Genomic DNA, 23315 nt, shown 5'->3' on the forward strand with positions numbered 1-23315 from the left:
ATTTGACTTAAGATAAAATAAAATTTGACGCAATAATTCCCAAATTAATTAAATAATTAAAAGTTATGTGTTTTTCAACAGAGAATCATTCCAGTTAGCGAACTTCTAGTTTAAAAAAAAACTCCAGTAAAACACATCCAGTTAGCGGTCACCTACTGTATTTTCGTTATGCCATTTTGAATCTATTAGATGTGAAAGGAACATCTAAAACCTCAAAATTCAAAAAAATAATTTAATTTTTAACCTCTTCTCTTACAGACCTTTTGATCAACGATTGCAAAGCTAGGTTCAGTGCTGCAAAATATCGAGAGCATCATGCGAAGGTGACTATCGAAAACAATGACCATCACGCTTTTCGGTGATAATCATTACTGATAATCATAAAAGCGCTTCATGATATGCCGAAGATGACTTTTGAGTGCTTGCGCTGTTGAGAAAGCAACATGTGTCCAATGAACACATCATAGTAGTCTTTAGAAAATGCTAAATATTATCAGTCTAGTTTAAAAAAAAATACATACAAGTTCATTGTTTAGTTTCTGCTCCTCCTTTATTACACTGTGTTATAACTCCGCTCAACAGGTTATGGGCCCAGAAGTACTGTCGAACAAGTGTTAAGTTTGTGTTATATTGAAGTAATAATCTATCGAAAATTTTAATCTTGAAGAAACACTGAAAAATTAAATCTAGAAACATGTCTGAATCACACGTCACCATTGAAAAATTAAACAATCAAAATTACCCAATATGGAAATTCAAGATGGAACTTTTGTTAGCAAGGGAAAAGGTGCTGACTGTCGTGAAAGATTCGAAACCAGCAAGTCCCGACGCTGCATGGATTGCGAATGTTGAACGTGCTAGGGCACTGATCGGTCTGTCGTTGAACGACAGCCAACTCATCCATGTCATGCAAACGAGTTCATCGAAAGACATGTGGGATGCGCTAAAAGGCTATCATGAGCGTTCATCTTTGTCCAGCAAAATACACGTCATGCGTAAAATGTTTGCCACAAAAATGACTGAAGGTGGAGACATTTCTAACCACCTCAAAGAACTATGCTCTCTTCGATTTCTTTTAATTGCGCTGGGAAAAGAAACGAAAGATCCATCCTTTGTTGCGTTAATGTTGTCCAGTTTGCCGAAATCCTTTGATGGTTTGATCGTGGCTTTGGAAAGTAGGTCTGATGAAGATCTGAGACCGTGGATTATGTAAAAGGCAAATTGTTGGATGAAGGAAGACGTCGAGCTGATGGTGCAGATGAAGATAAAGCGTTACTATCTGGAGGAAAGAACAACACGACATTTTGGAAGGACAAGAACAACTAACAAGGAAAAACAGTGCCATTATTGCAAGAAGAATGGGCACATAAGAAAAGACTGTAGAAAATGGGCTGCAGACAAAAGAAGTAAGCTAGATGGTGAAAGCGTCAACGTTGCTAATAAAGACAATCGAGAGGAAGTATGTTTGTTCATTGAAGAAGGCAACGAAACTGCACCATGGTGTTTCAATTGTGCAACTTCTCATATGACGAACGATACGTCTATTTTGAAGTTAATGGAGTGGAGTGCTGCTCCCCCGTCATAGCTTCACCCGTTCCACTCGTCGCGCTAGACGTTAAGTTAAGTTAATAGATAAATCGAAGCAATCGTCGATTTCATTGGCGAACGGAGTTTCCATGAATTCAGCTGGTGTCGGAAACTGTAAATTGTTTTCCATGGATGGAAACAGAACACGCAAGAAATTTTCTTTGGACAGGGTGTACCATGTACCATCTTTGACGACAAACCTATTATCTGTAAGTAAAATTACCGATAATGGATTCGAAGGGTTTTTCGATAGGTTTAGATGTCGTGTCCTGAAAGGAAAACAAGTACTGCTGATTGGTGAACGCAAAGGTAGTCTGTATTATCTAAAACAGACTGAACAAGCCATGTTGGTAGATAAAAACCATGAAGCTTCCTGTATACATCTATGACATTTTCGATTTGACCATCGTGACATAGAATCCATAATGAAGATTGCGCGGAACTATTTGGGAAGCTGCTTAAACATCAACTGATGTCACGTGAAATCCATTTGTAGATCATGCTGCGAGGGGAAGATGAGCTGAGATCCTTTCCCAAGTTATTTATCTTCAAGGGCATCTGGTGTTGGTGAACTGGTTCATACGGACTTGGGAGGACCGTTTGAAGTATCAACAGCCCGAGGAAGCCGATATTTTATGACTATGGTTCATGATTTTAGTCAGTATACAATTATCTACCTGTTGCAAAACAAGTGTGTAACAGAAAACCGGATCAGAGAATATTGCGCCATGATGAAAACACAGTTTGGACACTATCCGAAAGTCATCAAATCGGAAGGTGGTGGTGAGTACAGCAGCAATTCTTTAAAGAAATTCTTTGTAGATCACGGCGTCGTGCATCAACAAACTGCCCCATATTCTCCACAACCGAACGTAAGAACCGTTACCTTGTTGAGATAATGAGATGCATGTTGGTAGAATCGAATATGGAGGAGGTGTTCTGGGGTGAAGCGATCACTACTGCCAATTATTTACAAAATCGCTTGCCATCCTCCTTACTGGAATCGACACCTTACAAAATGTGGCACGGAAAGAATCCTTCGTATGATCATCTTCGAGTATTTGGTTCAGAAGCTTTCGTACACAATCCTAAAGAAAAACGGCGCAGGTTGGATAAAAAGGCTGAAAAGTTGGTGTTCGTCGGATAAGCGGACAATCAGAAGGCCTGTCGATTCGTAAACCTGAAGACGAAAACATTCATCATTAGCCGTGACGCAAAATTTGTAAAACAATGCGAGGATGAGAAAATTAGAACAAAACCGAAGCCAACGACGTCAGGAGGAGTAGTGGTACTGGACCAACTCTTTCATTATGTCGCGCAGAAGAAACTATCACGAACGAAAACATCGTTCAAATAGAGGCTTCTCATGAATCTTCCCGCATGAGGGAATCGAATATGAACGATACCATAGAGGATCTTGTATTACACCATACAACAGTGCGTCTGACGGTGAACTATCGGATGAACCACGAGTAATTGAAAAGTGTCAAAGTGTACGTAGCTCCATGCGAACAACAAAAGGTATTGCACCTGTTCGATTCAGGGAGGAAAAGTTACATGACGGGATCTTAAAAACAAAAGAAAGAAGAACCCAGATATTTGAAAGAAGTTTTCGATTGTGAAGCGCGCAAAAAATGGATATCGGCCATGGAGAATGAGCTGAAATCATACGAAGAAAACGGAACATGGAATGCATTGGTAGAGCTACCTGCTGGTAGAAAGGTTGCCGCTGGATTTTTAAGTTGAAGAGAAATGCAGCTGGACAAGTAACTAAACAGAAAGCTCGTCTAGTGGCTTAAGGCTATTCCCAGCAATTTGGCGAAGACTTTGAGCAAGTATTTGCTCCGGTCACAAGCCATACAACATTTCGTTTGATGCTCGCTATAGCTTCTAAAACACAGATGAAATTACAGCATTTAGATATTAAAACGGCCTATTTATAACAGGTTGGCTGATAAGTCCCCGGTCTGACACATAGATGGAGCCGCTAGTATTAATTGCATATTATTTTTATATAGTACCAACCATCAAATGATTCGTGTCAAAATTTGACGTCTGTATGTCAATTAGTTTGTGAGACAGAGCGTCTTTTGTCAAGCCACTTTTGTCAAGGCCCCATATGAAGAAGAAAAGTGTTGTTCCACCAAGACAACGCACCGTGCCACAAGTCATTGAGAACGATGCCAAAAATTCATGAATTGGGCTTTGAATTGCTTTCCCACCCATCGTATTCTCCAGATCTGGCCCCCAGCGACTTTTTCTTGTTCTCAGACCTCAAAAGGATGCTCGCAGGGAAAAAATTTGGCTGCAATGAAGAGGTGGTCGCCGAAACTGTGGCCTATTTTGAGGCAAAACCGAAGGAGTACTACCAAAATGGTATCAAAAAATTGGAAGGTCGTTATAATCGTTGTATCGCTCTTGAAGGGAACTATGTTGAATGATAAAAACGAATTTTGACAAAAAAATGTGTTTTTCTTTGTTAGACCGGGGACTTATCAGCCAACCTGTTATGGTGATCTTGATCAGGAGCTTTTTATGCGACAACCACCTGGATACGAGATAAAAGGCAAAGAGCATTTATGGTCTAAAACAATCAGCTCGATATTGGAACCAGAAACTGCACGGTGTTCTGCTGATAAAAATCGAAGAGTCCACATTTTGGTGTACGTGGATGATATGATAGTCGGATGTGTGGACGAGACTCTCATTGATTCTGTGCATCACGCTTTAACCGAACATTTTAAAATGACAGACCTGGGACCAATTAGTTATTTTCTGGGAATGGAGGTTAAATGTGAAAAAATAACTACAGCGTAAGCCTCGAAGGTTACAATGAAAAATTGACTCGTAAGATCGGATTGAGCGAAGCAAAAACTGTGAAAACACCGATGGGTGAAGGATTTTAGAAGCACCAAGATTCAAGCTCTATTTTGAAAGACACTACTCAATATAGAAGTCTTGTTGGTGCTCTTCTTTACATATCGGTGTGTACGCGACCAGATATTGCTTGGAGCTGTGTCATGGGCCAGTCGCAAACAAATCAGCATTGCATTATCGTCGATGGAATCAGAATATATTTCCTTAAGTTCTTCAAGTTTCCTTAAGCTACTCAAGAACAGATGTGGCTTACTCGATTGATGAAAGACTTAGGAGGAATATTGAAAACCCCATTAAAATCTTTGAGGATGCAACCAGAGTTGCATTTGATTCGTCAACTCTGATAGAACCAATCGTCGATCAAAACACATTGAAACAAAACACTTTGTCAAGCAACAGCGTGAATCTAGAAAAATGATGCTTGAATATTGTCCCACATAATAGATGGTTGCAGACATTCTAACGAAGCCACTAGGAGCAACAAAACAAAGAAAATTTACGGAGATGTTAGGGCTTCATAGCACACGTTGAGGAGGAGAGTGTTGAGAAAGCAACATGTGTGCAATAAACACATCATAGTAATCTTTATAAAATGTTTAATATCGTCAGTCTTGTGTATGTATTTTAACATTACATTCAAGTTCATTGTTTAGTTTCTGCTCCTTTTTCCACTGTTTTTTCCAACTCCGCTAAACATTCTACAGCCTGAAAAATCAGTTCCCCTCAAAGAGCCGCTATAATGACAAGCTATACGATGAAAGCTAGCGATGTACGATGCGCGATGTATCAAGCTCGCCAGGCTCCGGTGTGCTGGCCATGTTGTACGCATGGAAACAAACGACCCAGCCCGTAAAGTCTTTTAGGCCGTACATCTTTTATATATATATATATATTCTTGTCACCACTCGCACGCAAAGCATATCTCCCGAGACCATTGCGATGATCACCGACTGAAAATGTCGCGACCAAGTGATTGAACACGAGTTGGTTGCACACAATGTCACCAAGCATGCGATGGTCGCCCCAACTGTTTGAGGCTCGCCTTTGATCTTCGCAGTAGAGCTCGTGACGCTGAGATGATTTTGTTTCAGCCAGAATTTGTCATGACTATGTCAGACATTTTGCAAAATTGATCAAAGCAAAAAAAAGTCGTGATATAGTGACTGACCAAGCGATGGTCGCAAACATGTCATGAGCATGTATTAGTCACAGCAATCGTTCTGAGTATCACCTCTGATTATCACAATTCAGTACGTGACGCTGATATGGATTTTGTTTCAGTCATATTTTTTTATGATATTGATAGTGACATTTTGCAGAACTGTTTTAAACTGCTCAATGCGTTTTAGCATCATTTAATAGATTGTCAATATTGGCTTACTGTTACTGTGACCAGATCTACCGATTATCCTGTAGTTCTACCGATTTTCGAATATGTGTACCGATATGTGTTTCATATTTTATTTTCAGTACATCAATGTCTAGATTAAGGTTTTACACGACAGTGCGTTGTTAGTGTTTACGAAAATCACATTAGAGGGCTGTTGAAAATCATCTCGCAAGCAGTGTTGTTCACATTGGACACTGACGCGGAATAACCTTTAATTTAATGCTCTTCACATATAATTCAACTGTTATCATAATCTCACCTTAGTGTACATAGGTTTTCCGTGGAGTGTTTCCATAGTACATTGATCACAATCCAGAGTAATCGAAGTATTATGAAACGATTCTTTTGAATGTCGCAAATTAAAGTACAACTCAGTTACGCCGCCTTCGAAGATACTTCGAAAATATCTTGGGATTAATGTGCGTCCTATAGCTGTAACGTAACAGAATAGATATAATCAGCTCTACAGAGCAATATAGTTGTAAATGATTCGTTTAATTTGTCCTCACTGTATCTTTTTGGTCCATCTTCCAAGCAAAATGTTAAAGTCAATGTGGCGTCATCTTCGAAAAACTCATTCGCAAACGAATCCCACCAACAATTATCACTTTCCTGAAAAAATGAAAATTAAAAAGATGTATGATTTTACAGTTACATTATTATTTTAGTATTGGCTCATACTTCAGTTCTTTGCTGTAATCGTTTGTTGAGTTCATAGATTCTATAATCTGGTTGACCGAAATACGCATGCCTTCTGGGAACGTTCAATTGACTGTGAATTATTTTATATAATGATATAATGACATAAGAAAGTGCAATACATAGCTTATCCAACAAAATAATAGAAATGTATATTCTAATTCTTACCTTTGATCCAATCGATCCACAGGTTGTGGACCTCCCATCAAATGTCCTTGTCCCATCGGACCACCTATATTCGAACCATTTGGGCCATGGCCAAAAGGAGAACCTGGAGGTATGCCAAATTGAGGACCACCAAAATTTCCTGGCCCACTAGGTGATGTAAAATGTGGCCCGCTTCCGAAGGCAGATCCGGAACTTCCTGGCCGTCCAAATTGAGGCCCATTAGCAGATGGAGAACTAAATGGACCTACTGCTACAGGGCCACCTCCGACAGGGCCGTTGTATGGTCCTCCTGGTCCTGAGGGCCCACCAGTATTTGGGGGAGGAAACCCGGAACCAACATTCTGTGGAGGGCCAGGTCCTGGTGTGGACGACCCTGAAGGTGCAGGGGATGCTGTATACTGTGGCGTATTTGAACCAGTACCTGGTGGTAAATTTTGATAACTATTTGAAGCAGATCCTCCGGCTGGAGAACCTTGACCGGCTGCTGGAAACACAGGACCTCCAAAATTGCTAGCTCCACCAGGACCCCCAAAACTGTTCACACCGGGTCCTTGGACCCCAGGACCACTGGGGCCACCTGGACCACCATTACCAGCAACTCCAGGGCCGACTCCAGTTCCCCCAGGTCCCGCACCTTGCTGCGAAGGATCGGTTGGACCCGAAGGTGTTCCTTTCCAATTGTTCGTAGAATCCTCCAGTGTAGACGGTAAACTCAGTGACGGTCCTGCACTAACTCCACGTCGACTTAAACCTTATGTAAACGGAATAAAAAAAAAGAAATTGCAGCGAAAGATATATTTTAAAGAATATATTAGAAAAAAAGTAAATGACACTTAGATTCAAAACTGCATTCGTCCCCTTTAATTTGATATCGTTTAAATTTAATTATCAATTGTATTATCGCAACCGACAATGTTGCGGGAATAGCCAAAATTTCAAAATTATGTCTCGGACGAATTGAATGAGAAATTAATCGATTTGTATGAAGTATATTTGCTCCCAAAACATTTAAAGAGCATTTGAAAATAACTTAGCCACTCATTTTAAATGCAAATAGTACTATGTCTTGTGCCCGCAGCATTATAATGGTTTAAGGCCTAACAGGGGACGAATAATTACATTCTCCAAATGATTACATTTACTAAAATATTTCATTCATGCGCATTTTTTGTCGAGTGCTATCATCGACCGTTAATCCTCACATCCGGTTATCAGTGAGTCCAGAGAATATTGTAGTCTGTTATTGTAATTTTTTCGAAACAGATAACAATAGCAATAACATATAAGGATTTAAAAAACACTTAAGCCAAAACTGATGAAAATGTTTGATGCTTAACGTTGCGCGATTAATAAAAATGAAATAAATATTTGCTATGGACAGTTTCAACAGTAAATTAACAAATAGTAGTATTATAGCTTACCTATCATATTCCAAAATTGCAACTACTAAGGAAGAATTTTAGATCCTAGAAGTGCGCATCCGCACCGTGTGCGGTACGCCAGCCTGCTCCGTACCTTTACAACACAGCACAACCAAACGGTAAATGGCACACGTCTAAACGGCTATTGGAGTACTATTGGTTTAATAACAGTATGTAGCATTGATTCTCTGCACTATTCAAATTCTCACAATTATTTTATCTTTAAATTGATTTGTATCTTTTTATCACCAGTTCTTTAAACAGCTAGTCGAACATCTTGAAGAAGAAAAAACAATTGTAACTTAAAATATACATAATCTCTACTCCAAAGTAGGACGTAGAAAATGAAAAAACGTATTACAGGTGCTTGAGATATGCGATACCTCTTATACGCGGATGCTGAGATACGCAGTAAATTGTAGGGGAACTGAGGGTAGTTTCGACACCTTAAGGTTTTCCCCTGATTGCAATACTTCTGCCAATGTAAACTTACTAGTTGATATCGAAAAAGCTTTTTTGATTTATTATGTACCATCTTACGAGACACTACGGTTCCTGGATTGATTTTGATAACATTTTGCTAAAAATAAAAAAAGGGTATTTTTTGTTATGTCACGACTGCAGTGCGGGTAAGATCGACACCATAATGGGGTAAAATCGACATCTTGTGGGGTGACACACAGCTTTTAAAATAAAAAAACTCTGATGGCCTGTAGTTTTCAATGAAGTTCAGCAAAGTATTTCGTACCAATTTTATTAAAAATTAACACAAAACATTATTGAAATATGCGAAATAAATGAAGCTAAAAGCAAGAACAAAAATTTCATTACAAATAGCATCGGACCAGACTCCATATAGTAAAGCTGCGGAGGTAGCATCTGGTTTACGGAATGAATGGTTAAGATTCCTTTAAAAAATAACCTGGCAGCCATCTTCCAGTAATCTTTTTCTTTTTATATAAAATCGCAAAGTGTTCAATTTTATTTTTCTCTGCCAACTCGAAAGCCAAAAGTCGAACATTGGTCAATGTGATTCCAAACCAGCGACTATTTTTTCTTCAGTTAAGCCGAGTAGACTTAAAGTAAGCCTAAAATACGGTCAAAGTCATAAGAATATTAATTTTCATAAGCCTTAACCATATATAAAGTACATGTTTTGAGTCCGAGTTAGGCAAACGTTCTGTGAGAGAATAATAGCTAAATTCCATAATTATAACTTTCTTGGTTTGTTGACAACTTGAGTTTTAAAGCTTCTACGGTATTTTTAATTGCGTGTTTGTGCTCAGCTTGATTTTTACGTTTGTCATACATCGTTAAGGGACATCTGTATAAAATACAGGCACTTTCAAATTACGATATAAAAAAAATATCATGCTACAAATAAGCATTACACTACTACCAAGTGAGGTGTCGATTTTACCCGCATTGGCCGCACAAGGTTTAGTGACATTTTATATTATATAGTTTAATATAAAAATTACGCCCTGTGATACAGAACAAATCGACAGTGTTTATAAAACAATACTACTAACACGGAAACTATAATAACTATATTTGTATTATTGAGTCAGAATCACGACAATTTGTCTAGTAACTAAATCCCACCACATCAAACAAACTTTTCTCGAGGACAAGCTGTATATGGACCAAAGTGAGTGCATATATCAGGTGGGCTTATGGTATTCTTCCTCACGAATACATCTACACACAATTAGACTGTATGTTCCATAACAAAATCTAGTATGCCTTGAAGTTTAAACGGTGTCTTGCAGAAATGGTATGTGATTTTACTCAGGCGTAGCACGAAGAAATAAGCCAAAAAACTTTCTTGACGGCCAATTCTTGGATTAAACCGATGATTTGACGATTGCTGGATTCCAATAAAACATTTCTATCGATTTCTAAAATGTGATATATTGGCAACAATCATTGAATCCGCTCAGCCAGTGAGCAATGAGCAGTGTACCAACGGAACCAAATACGGTATCATACTTAAAGTGAGGAACTTATCATAGTGCATATATCCTTTTGTTTCATTCAACAGATCTCCGATTTTTCTCAAACATCGTGTGAAATTGTGAAAATTTTAGGATAGACTTAGAAAAAAGTACATAGAACAGTCATCAAAGCACCCAGTTTGTTATGGATTTAACCAAAGTGGGTATAGGGACTAGGTGGGCTTATAGGTTTGGCGGGAAGGCCATATTGGACGAACGAATGACAGGAGGGGATTCGATTGTGATACGTAGTTTTTCCCCCACACTACGATACATCAACCAAAACAGCCATTGAAATTCACACGCATACATCAACAAATGATCGAATCCCCACCTGTCATTTCGTTTTCATTTTTCTACAGCACGGCTGTCAAATTGTTCCGGATAAGCCCACCTGTATAATAAACCCACTTTGGTATTAATACACGATGCGCAATCTCAGATTGCGCATATATTCGTTTTATCAAAATATATGTCAATTCGCGTAGCCAACCCTGAGCTATAAACGTCATTTCCATACAATTTCAGATTGCGCCAAGATAGCGGATAAATTTTCAAGATTATATGTCCGAGATATATAATTTTTTTTTTTGACTGTATAATATATCTGTTCATTCCGTGCGTGGCTGTCAAAGCGATAAGACGTGTTGATAGCGCTTTCAAGTGTTTTTTTTTTTTTTTTCAAGAAGTGATGTCGGTATCTCGGAAAACATTCCGAGTAGATTTCTCACAGGTCCCGTCTAGACCAAAACCAAGTGAAGCCATAAACTTCATTTGGTCTCGTTTAGGCACGGCCACGGAGAAAATTGTGCGAGTGCAGTGCAAAGGAGCTTTAGCCGCTGTCTTTATACAGATGGAGGATGAAGCTTCGGCATTGCGTATAGTGGAAGAAAACGATGGTAAGCACAGCGTCCAGTGCAATGGAAAGGATTTTGTAATCCCTTTCAGTATGGACGACCAGTCAATTATCGTGAGAATTCACGACCTGTCCGCAGATGTGCCTGATAAGGCCATTTCCCAGTTTCTCGGTAAGTACGGGGAAGTGCGTGAGATTCGTGAAGGAACCTGGAGTCACATATACCCGTGCAAAGGCCTTCCCGATGGCAACCGATATGTGACGATGGTTTTAGAGAAACCTATACCATCGCACATAACTATACACGGAGAATATACGTACGTTACGTATCGAGGCCAAATCAGAACATGCCGAAGCTGCGGAAAGGCACAGCATCATGGGAAGACATGTTCTGATAATAGAAAAGAATTTAAGAAAACGGTAAGTAACGTTCAAGATCGACTTACAAATCACACCAGCGTGGCAGTGCAAAATAAGCCCGAAACTTCTGCGGCACTTATAAAAAATCCGACAACCGTACCAACACCCACGACACCGGTGTCACTAACATCAACGTCGCTGTTGGCGCCAACGTTGTCACTCAGACCAACGTCGCCGTTAGTGTTATTACAAACACTGCCTAATACGACAGGGCCCATAGCAGCGCTGGCCAAACCTGTCGCTTCGACATCTGTTGTGGAATTTAAGGCTCCACACACACCGTCACCCAATCTCATCCTTACCAATACCGCACTAACTAGTGCAGCTATTGTAAGTAAAAGAAGAACAGACGATACATCCGACAGCGATGCTTCGACCTCTTCGCTAACAAGTGTACACAAACGCAAGCCTGGACGACCACCAAAACAAACAAAAACAGACACGCGGTTAGCGTATGAATTACCACGAAATAATAGTGAGTAATCAACTAAATGATAAAAATACTCCAGTGGAACTGCAGAAGTGTCCTGCATAAAAAAGATATGTTGAATGCAATGCTATCTGAGCAGGACATTGACGCTTTCGTTTTGTGTGAAACCTGGTTAGCCAAAACTGAGAACTTTTTTCTTTCTGGATTTAATATAACCAGATCAGGGCGAGATGATGGTATGGGTGGAGGCGTACTGGTGGGTGTTAAAAAAACCCATTCCTTTTATAAACTCTCAATTCCTGCAATGAATTTGATCGAAGCGACTGCGATTCAAGCCAAAATAAAAGGTGAAGATATTTGTTTGGTATCGATTTACATAAAACCATTAACCAAAGCAATTGAAAACAATTATATTAGAAATGAATTAGAACATCTTGCTACAATTTTACCAGCACCTTTTGCAATTTTGGGTGACTTTAACGCACACGGTCTAGAGTGGGGCGGATTGCGCAACGACGCCCGTGGTGAAATAATCCGTAACTTCTGTGATGATTTTCAACTATCTATTTTGAATACTGGTGAAGCAACTCGAATCCCCAAACCCCCGGCAAGGCCAAGCGGCTTAGATCTTTCCATAGTTTCCGCAACACTCGCTTTAGATTGCACCTGGGAGGTCATTCAAGACCCTCAAGGCTCCGATCACCTACCAACTTTGACAAAAATGTTTAGAGGTAATAGTACGGAAAATAATTTAGATTTGAAACACGACCTTACACGCAACATAGACTGGCACAAATATGGGGAGCTTATTAAAAAATCATTTGCCTCACACGATACAAATAACCCAATGGAAAAATATGAAAAAATTGCAGCTTCCATCCTCCAGTGCGCTTTAGAATCCCAAACAAAACCTAACACTAGCAAACATAAAAAAAGCAAACCTCCTACGATATGGTGGGATACCGAGTGCAGCGAGATGCACAAGAAAAAATCCTTAGCTTTTAAAGAATATAGCCGGGTAGGTTCCACGTCACTGTACGAAAGATACCAAACTTTAGAAAAAGCTTGCAAAAACCTACTGAAAGCTAAGAAAAGAGGGTATTGGAGGAGATTTATTAACAGTCTCACCTCATCGACATCCATGCGTGAATTATGGACCACAGCCAAACGAATGAGAAACAGCACAATAACCAACGAGAGTGAAAAGTTTGACGGGTCTTGGCTGGGCCCATTTGCCCAAAAAATTTGTCCAGATTTTGCTCCACCCTCAGAGTTTTCTCAAACCTCTCCTGGCTCACATCCTGAACTTGATACTTTATTCACAATGAATGAATTTAAATTAGCATTGAACAAAATACACAACACCTCACCTGGGTTGGATCACATAAAGGGAAAACTGCTTAAAAATTTACCTGACTTTGCCAAAGAACAGTTACTCGAACTATTTAACAAATTTTTAGAAAATAATATTGTTCCCCCTTGTTGGCGAGAAATAAAAGTAATAGCCATTCCAAAACAAAACAGCACGTCAACAGACTCACAAACTTACCGGCCCATCGCTATGTTATCTTGCTTAAGGAAAATGTTCGAAAGAATGATATTGCCTAGGTTAGACAGCTGGCTGGAAAACAACCAGTTGCTATCCAAAACACAATATGGCTTCCGTAAAGGGAAGGGCTGCAATGACTGTCTTACATTACTTACAACAGACATTCAGTTAGCTTTCGGTCGTAAACATGATATGACATCCATATTCCTTGATGTTAAAGGAGCTTTTGACTCCGTATGTATAGAAATATTGTGTCAAGAATTAGAAAAAGCCGGTATTCCTCCCAAACTCAATAATATATTGTACACATTACTGTCTAAAAAAATAATGCACTTCAACAACAATTTTCTAAATTTTAACAGGACAAATCACTACGGGCTACCTCAAGGCTCTTGTCTTAGTCCTTTGCTTTATAACTTTTACGTGAGAGATATCGACTCGTGCCTTGTAAACGGTTGTACTCTTCGACAGTTGGCAGATGATGCTGTAGTGTCTTTTGCTAGCCCCGACAGTGCCAAAATGGAAGCTTCATTGCAAAAAACCATAAATAACTTAACAACCTGGTCAACAAACTTGGGGATTGAGTTTTCCACTGAAAAAACAAAACTTGTAGTCTTTTCAAGAAAACATCACCCTCCTGCTCCTAGGATATCATTAAAGGACAAGAGAATAGAAAATGTTAACACATTTAAATATCTTGGAGTTTGGTTCGATCGCAAATGCCTTTGGAGAAGACACATACAATACTTAGTAACAAAGTGTAGTAAAAGGATAAACTTCCTCAGAACGATTACGGGTACATGGTGGGGAGCCCATCCCAGAGATTTACTGCAGCTTTACAAATCAACAATCCTATCTTCCCTCGAGTATGGCTGCATATGTTTTCACTGGGCAGCTAGTACACATGTTCAGCGGCTCAGGCGAATTCAATATCGATGCTTGCGTATCTCGCTGGGATGCATGCTTTCTACACACACTATGTCCCTCGAGGTAATGGCTGGGATCATGCCACTGGACTTACGATTTGAACAGCTATCACTAAAAATCCTGATTAAGAACTCCGCCTGCACCTCAAATAGCCTGGTTATAAAAAACTTCATAGAACTGCAAGATTTGAACCATAATTCAAAAATACTAAAAATATGGCACGATTACTTGACATTGGGCATAAAACCGCTGCTAACTAACACCCCACCTCCGATCAGTCATCAGACAAATTTGCCAGACGAATTCCTATCAATTGACATCTCAATGACATATTCAAAGAATATATTCACCAAGGACACTCTACCGGAAATAGCTCCAAAACTATTCGGAGAGCGTTTTGGGAATGTAAACATGAATAATGCATACTTCACGGATGGCTCCAAGATAAATGGCAAAACAGGCTGTGGAGTATTTTCGCGTCATCGAAATATCTCCTTACAGCTAGAAGCACCATGCACTGTATTTGTTGCGGAACTTGCTGCTATCTCCTGTGCGCTAGAAGACATCGCTTCTAGACAAACAGATAGATACGCAATTTTCACAGATAGCCTCAGTGCCATCGAAACCATTAGGTCTCAATCAATTGAGGACTCAAACTATTTTCATCGGAAGATAAAAATATGTTTGCGTTCTCTCTCTGATAGAGGCTTCAAGATACACATAGCCTGGATTCCTGCTCACAGTGCAATAGCTGGCAACGAACAAGCTGATAGACTGGCGAAAGCGGGATCGAACTCGATCGAAATACTCAGTCGGCCTATATATCCGCAAGAAGTGCTTATGGTACCAAGGCATTACTGTATAGAAAAGTGGCAACAATACTGGAGTGAAGATGATCTTGGTCGCCATTGTCATTCCATATTACCGAATGTTAGTATACACCCATGGTTTAGAGGCTTGAAGGTTGGACGTTCTTTTATCAGGGCTATGTCAAGACTGATTTCAAATCACTATGGGCTAAACGCTCATCTCCAGCGCATAGGCTTGTCAAAGACAAAAGAGTGTCCGTGTGGTATAGGACACCATGACATTGACCACTTACTGTGGTCGTGTCAAACGTACGAAAGCTGTAGGTATCAACTCCTTGCATCAGTGAAAACTATAAAAAAGACACCACTCATCCCAGTTCGAGACCTATTGGCTATGTTTGATATAGATTATCTTAAAATTATCCACACGTTTATGCTAAATAATAATATTTCCATATAATCACACATTTCACACACTTCCACACAATCAATACAGCTTACAATAGACAGGTTTTTTTTCAAGTTTAACAACATACACTTCCTCGAAAGGGGTTAATACGGCCAGGCCGTAATAAAAAAAAAAAACAAACAAAAACAAACAATAATATATCTGTATAAATATATCAAACCGATCCGTTTGACAGATAAATATATGCACAATCTGAGATTGCGCATCGTTTATTGATACGGTTATGTATACGGTGATATTTCAACTCACTTTGATATGGACCTTAATTACAGGGTTTCTCGATAGAATTCAAGAACGCGGGACACTTTGATGAATCGGCAGGAGTCAATCGCAAGACTGCGGAATGATACGTGAAAACTGTTGACGATACCGTAATCAGCGGATTTGTATCGCAAGACTGCGGCACACTTTTTCTGGCACAATATCACCTCCCACGGACATATGGTCTGACAGCAAGGATTTTTTTTATTTCAAATTATGGCGCTCACTGTTTGGTTTTGGAAATTTAACTGTGGGGCCCTTCACGATTCTAGTCAATTTTTTTTTAATATGGAGTTTGACAGTTGGAGGCTGAAATCATGTACAGCAATTATTCGCAGTACGCGTTACTCGATATACGCGAATTCGCAGTACGCGATTCCTCTAAATTTGACAACTACATGTGTTTTTTGCAAATATGTTATGCTCTTTTTGAATTTCCTTAATGTTCTTAATGTGTTTTGCATTAAATTTGTGCAAAAGATACCTGTTTTATAACAAAAAAAACTATAATGCAAAACTCTGTGGCGATATTTTTCAACCCTCGAACTGGTATAAACTATTATTCCATAGGAATCCGTATATCGGATGACTGTATTCTTTTCATATAAAACCACACACAAAACTAGCCTGCGATTTTCAGCCTAGATTATTCCCCAAGCGGAAATTTTCGGACAACTCACACACTCTTATAATTTGACAAGCAATATATGACTGTATGTGTGGTTCTTTCACTTCAACCATTTCGCTCACCAAGCCAAGCGTTGAAGCAAGTCATATGTATTTCTTTTTGAGTATTATATTTCTTCTTCTTCTCCTTTGGCACAACAACCGCCGTCGGTCAAGGCATGCCTATACCCACTCTTGAAGTGAGCTTAGCTTTCAGTGACTTATTGTTACCATAACAGGATAGGCAGTTCTACGTATGGGGGCACGATCTATTCGGGACTTGAACCCATGACGGGCATGTTGTTACGTCGTATGAATTGACGACTGTACTACCAGACCGGCCCAAACTATTATGTTTATTTTGCATTTAAATCCGTTGCGTTGTTTCGTATCGTATCATTCATATAAACATAAACAATGTAAAAACTATTTAATCTCAAAATGTCTAATGCTAGACGTACAACGAAGATAGCAAACATGCTTAACACGCGGATGAGGTTATGCGCCGAAAAAAGTCTGAATCTCGTAAACTGTTTCGTTTGTCGTTTGCTTTCATGTTACATCATTTTTTGCTTTGTATGATAACCCATGTAACACTTTCTCTTTCTATATTATAAAATTCTAGTAAAGGCTGACCAGCGTTACTTTCCAGCGGTAACTTGGATGTTTTAATCTTAGTTTACATCTATACGGTGGCAACCGCTTTGATTTTGAAAAACGCAATGCCGACTTAGTTTTTAGTGTTTTGAAAGGTATGGAGAAGAATGATACAAATTACAGTCACCACGAGGCCACATGAGGTGTAATATACAGCGAAATGAACTATTTGACAGGCGAAACATCCGACGGATAAAGCATCATAGCAACCAGCTGATGTGCAATGTAAACAAATAACGTGCACAAAATCGTAATTAAATCCATGAAATAACTTCAATATCGAGTACTTCGTCAATTTTCAGTTAACAGTTTATAATTTCTTCCAATTAGGGAATGTTCTGCTCAAGAAGATATTATTATTAATAGAATTTCGAAAGCGGATGTTGTGTCTCCTTCAACCCTTTAGCTGAACCTGTCAGATATTTCACATGTCAAATAGTTCATTTCGCTGTAAATTTCACCTCATGTAGCCGCGCGGTAAGAATTTAACAATTCAACGTTTTTCCGTGGTCTCTTACGACGTGTCAGTAAAATGTTGCAATGAGTGGTCCAAAAAACTGTCTAGCAAGCCTCAAAGACAGAAGAGATGTGGCTTACTTTAGGTAGCCGCCACTGTAAATCCGGATGTATGAAAACGTAGCGAAAACATGCATACAAAAAGTAACTGAAACAAATAACCTTTTTTTAGGAGTAACGGGTCATGCCAGCCTATACAGGCTTCCGATAGTAAGTACCACTTGCCGGATAGTCAATACTTGCTTAAAGCAACGGGCCATGAGATGGGCATGTTATTAAGACGTCCGAATTGAAGATAATACCGCGGGATTCCTCAATGCAACAAGAAATAAAAATAGGAATACTGGACTAAATGGTTCCATTAGTGAGTCAGATTCAGAATACTATTCAGGTCCCAAAATATAAAAGGCAGTATCAGGGACCGGAACCAAGATCTGTTCCATGACTGATAAGGAATCTTAATCAATTCAAGGATCAGTATTGGGTTCAGTTTCAGTACCGGAAGGTATATGTTGCAGGATCTGGATGGGATCAGGATCAGTTCCAGGACCGTTATGAGTTCAGTGTAATTTCTGGTGTGGGTTCGTGATCAATTCCAAGGCCGGTACGGATTTTGGAGCCGTTATACCGGTATATATATACAATTTCAGTACCGGTAGGGTAAATGTAGGAGTACAGCTGTGCTTTAAGAGATTTAAATTATCAGGAAGGTAAATTTATGAATATTTTAATACACAGCAATTGGAATAAGTTATACCTTTGCAATCGCAACTATTTTTACCATCAAACAGAATAAATTTACGAAAAATAACGTATTTTTGTAACAATTTTGTTGTACCTATAATGGTGGTATGGTTCTTGTAGTCGTCGTATTGTATTCCTATAGTGGTGGTAAACAAAGATGCCACAATAACTGTGTATAATATATATGAAACTTAGTTTTGAAGCTGTTTTCGCATAAATAGGAAGAATCACATCCATAATCTCGATTTCTTACATAATTAGACCATAAAAAATGTATAAATTTGAGTGATAAAAATATTCACTAAAAAATTGTATGAAGACTGCCGTCTACCCAAGCCAGGAAGAGTGTACTTGATTCGAAGTCAAATTTTCACTCAGTTAGATATGTGAATTTTGGCCCTTTTGGTAAATTACTTACAAGAAACTCAATTATGTTGCTTATTTTTGTAAAAAAAAAAAACAATAACAATAACCCAAAAAATATCTAAAATGTCCTGTTGCTACTAATTTCATGGCCTAACTATGGCCACTATAGGAACATTCCTGTTTTGCGTACCTTTAATGGCACTGTTGCAAAAAACTCATTAAAATGCGAAAATATGGTCAGAAGGCAACGAATTTTAGTAAATCAATCATATTTCATCAAGGCATTGTTAAAACAATAAAAATTGCGATGTTATGTGGTCATTTAAAGCGTTAACAAAATATGAGTTTCGTTATGAAATCTTAAGGATTTAGGAAAATGTAAACACATTTCACAAAATATGGGGTGTATATATTAATGTAATTCAATGGCACAATTTACAACTTTTATAGCCATTAAAAAAAACCAGAGAACATTAAATAATTACATAAATAAATTAATTGCCCTTAAATTATCGTATGGAGCGCATTTTAGAGCCATACCACCACTATTGGTACTACACCACTATAGATACGTTTCCCTATAGGGTTAATATATTTCAGATCTGGTATGGGTGGGTATAGAGTCAACTTCACGACCGGTATGGATCAGGATCAGTTAAAGGACCACTAAGGGCTTAGGATCAGTTCCAGGATCAGGTTCATGACTAATTATAACGCCTATACGGGAATGGAATCAGTTCCAGCACCAGAATAAGTTCTATAAAATTTCAGATTTACATGGGTTCGGGATTAATGCATCGCTGTTTAATGCATCACTTGTAATTAACAACCACTTGGAATTAACAACCACTTGGAATTTGTGTTGTCTTTTTAGAAATCCTTTACATGCAGATTATTATATACACCAGAAATTATCTTGCATAACCCTGTAACCGGGCCAAATTAACTAGTACTAAATAAAATCAACTAATATACTTTCGTTTCAACTTTTTTTTCAACTTCACGCACTTTCAAATGAGCCAATGGAAGGGTATGGCAAGGGGAAATCGAAATGGTATGCATGTATACAACACAAATACAGGTATTCCCCGATATACGCTATTCATGCCGACCAGAGGCAATAGCGTATCTCAAATATTAACGTAAGTCGAATTCCGAAATTTTCATTCAAATTATTGCTAATTTTCGTACAATTTTGCTTGAAGTGGTATGTTCTAGACCCTAAATACTATATTTGATCTGATTTCAACTGAACATTACCATTTTGTACCTTTTAATATGGTTTAAAGTTCGACCTAAAGGGAATCTATCTTAAAATTATTAACGTTCATAATTTTAAGAACTTTTAAAATTATTACATAAAGTCAGAATTATATCTAATAATTGCTAAACCTTGTCAAACCAAGAAAAATGCACGAAAATAAATAATATTTTGGCGGAAAACGTGAAGCGTGAAATTAGACTTACGCTGAAAACCGAGATACGTGGTATTTGGTAACCGTTTTCGGTCCCCATAAACCGTGTATCTCGGGGACCGCCTGTATAGCGAAATCGCGTATATCGGGAAATAACTGTAAAATAGAAAAAGTAGCATCACAAATAAAATGGGAGAGTATGATGAGAAATAAGAGAGACACAAAGATACATCGGAAAGGAATTATCGAGACAGGGACAGCGAGAGCCACATTGGAGAGCTACGAGAAGAAGTGAGCCACATGGGCAGTAATATCGATTCAGCACGAATAAGCGAGACATACTGTTTGTTTAGAGGCAACGATGGTTTTAAGATCACGGAAAGACATTCTGAAAAAATATCAGAGAACATATATGTATTTAATTTTCTAGGATTTAACAATAATCAAATGTAGCACAATTCGTATATTAAAAAAATATTCTAAATTTACCTAGCGCATGGAATTTTCAGAAAGAGCTCAAACGTAAGAGCACGAATAAATAGTTTTTTTTTATTATTTGTACTAAGACTCCGTGCCAATTTGCTTTATTCGCCTTTGAGCAATGCTCAATGCATTTTTTTCACTGATAACATACATATTCATTTATATACATCAAATCGTAAAACAACCTTTTTACCCTATAAACGGTGTGCCTATTTTTGCTCTGGTGGATATTACCTAGTTTTATAAAAGGGGCGCAACGCATTTTCAACTGAGCAAAGCAAGCACCGGTACAATTTAAACAATTTTGACACGCACACTATGACACAGGCACGCAGTAACATTAAGCCATACATATAAACACATGAACACACGCGCACCCACCGATCACTCAACAGTATTTTCACGCACATCATTACCAATGACTGAAACGCGGCATGATTGACGAGACGAATGCAGCGCGGATATTGTTTTATCATCGTGGCGTGCACGTTTGATTTTGTCTGTGTAGGTTCATTATGATATTTCTCTTACTTCACAGCATGAATAGGAATATAAAATACTGTTCTTGAACGATATCCTAGCAATCACTCATTCGGGCGGTGGTATTGGCAAGAAGCGAAAATCGAATATCATACGCGTCTCTAATGTTGGTACGTACACCGGTTTAATATTCCTAACGCTCTCAGCGGAACGATGTGAACAAATGTCCTCAACATAATGTTTGAACCAAATCCAGAACTTTTCGAGCATGTATGGCTCACAATAACATAACAATTATGAATGAATAAATTTTATACTTAATTGATATATGGAATAAAACTCAACAGGAAATAATAACCAAACATAATAACTACTCGATACATGATGAGTGCTTTGTACAATACCGACTCCAAAAAGTTAATTGATACGGACGTGTCAGAGTACCTAGTACCGTTCTATAAAAAAAATTGGAATCGGTAGAATATTTTATTCGTCATGCTACTGAACTAATTAAAAACAAGAAAGTTGATTCTTACATGCGAAACCAGATCGAAGCATTCTTACGAAATATACGCGGAATACAAAGCACAACTATTACCGTTCATTCTCTGCAATTCTTTACATCAATAATATGGAATGTTTCCCTTTTAAGTTGCACTGATATTAACTTCACTAAACCCATATAACAAATAAAGTAACACGTTATAACTGCACTTAATAATATTGAAATTGGCGAACACGTAAGTGCCCAGTTTAAAATCACATTTCACCTAAAACTCCCCACCTCTTTTGAAGCCAACAAGCATACGCCTCACTAACACAAAAACTCCGTAAACTTTTATCGAACTGTGAACCGATATAGAGGCTTGATCCTCTAAAAAAAAGCTCAATATCGCTAAATTACACATTTAACATTAATTCGTACAAATATGGTCATTCACTGGTGTTTCAAATGATATTTTCACATATTATCATTGTTACAATTTTACTCACAGCGGACTTGCCAACATAGACGCCATCAATTTTTTTCAACACTGGCAGCCATTTTGAAAAAGTTTCAGAGAATATATGTCATTGAAGCACAAAGAGAACACATCTGGTCACCACTAAGACATTTCATGATTCACACTGTGCCGCTGATCTTCATAGGGCCTTGTCTATGCTCAATTCCCACAAACAAATTCAAGCAGTCTGCGAGATCGTCTCAAAGATCCCCAGCCAGACAAATCGGACTACAATAATCTCTATCCTTTCGATAATTATTGGTAATTTAAGAGTAATTTCAGCGTTACGTGTCAAAAGATGTTATTTCTAGCTCTATTTTATTTCAATTTTTGCGGCCAAAGTAAAATTCAAAAAAACACGAATTACAGCCATTATCCGCAGTACGCGATACTCGATATACGCGAATTCGCACTAGGCTGGAAATAGACGAACCGAGATCGTCGCGGTACCGCGAAATTCGCGTCTTGTTTAGAACAGTTGTAGAACAGTTGGGCTGTCAAATCTTCCGCGCCTCCAATCGTGCCTGCTGTTTCGCATAGATACCCAACTTCGGTATTACCGAGATTTTCGCGGTAGCGCGAACCGATTATTTTTACTTTTTCTGGCGGATTTGTGTGAAAACACGTGTCGATAAATGGATTTTGTATTTTATTTTGCATAAACTATGTGAAATAAACAATGTGATTCGCAAATTGATCGAAAAATATTTCTTCTTGGCACATTCAATCGTCATCAGACCTCGGATGGTTCCATACACGAACCGCGAATATCTCGCCTATCTGTCATATTTTATAACATAACTGACAGCTCAAGTCATACGCGATTTTCGCGGTACCGCGATGATCTCGGCTCGTCTATTTCTAGTCTTACGCGATTCCTCTAAATTTGACAACTCCATGTGTTTTTTGCAAATATTTTAATTATATGAAATATTTTATATTCTTTTTGAAATTCCTTAATGTTCTTAATGTGTTTTGCATTAAATTTGTGCAAAATATACCTGTTTTATAACAAAAAACTTTAATGCAAAACTCTGTAGCGATATATTTCAATCCTCGAACCGGTAGTGTAAACTATTTTTCCATAGGAATCCGCTATACGCGAAAACTCGAGATACGCTATT

General features: G+C 38.4%; 1 protein-coding gene across 3 annotated transcripts in view; it reads right to left on the bottom strand.

Moving 5' to 3' along the window:
* LOC121591858 (LIM domain-binding protein 1) overlaps window positions 1-22174 on the bottom strand; it is a 36480-nt gene extending 14306 nt beyond the window's left edge. For all 3 annotated transcript variants that reach the window (XM_041912902.1, XM_041912901.1, XM_041912900.1), the window contains exons 1-5: window positions 21972-22174; window positions 6722-7472; window positions 6536-6626; window positions 6364-6466; window positions 6114-6286 (exon numbers count right to left, since the gene is read on the bottom strand). In XM_041912902.1, the coding sequence (XP_041768836.1) occupies window positions 6114-6286; window positions 6364-6466; window positions 6536-6626; window positions 6722-7472; window positions 21972-22095 (1242 nt within the window). In that variant the 5' untranslated portion in view covers window positions 22096-22174. The remainder of the gene's footprint in view (window positions 1-6113; window positions 6287-6363; window positions 6467-6535; window positions 6627-6721; window positions 7473-21971) is intronic.
* Window positions 22175-23315: the final 1141 nt, after the last annotated feature.

Source organism: Anopheles merus, chromosome 2L (assembly GCF_017562075.2).
Source record: "Anopheles merus strain MAF chromosome 2L, AmerM5.1, whole genome shotgun sequence".
NCBI lineage: Eukaryota > Metazoa > Arthropoda > Insecta > Diptera > Culicidae > Anopheles > Anopheles merus.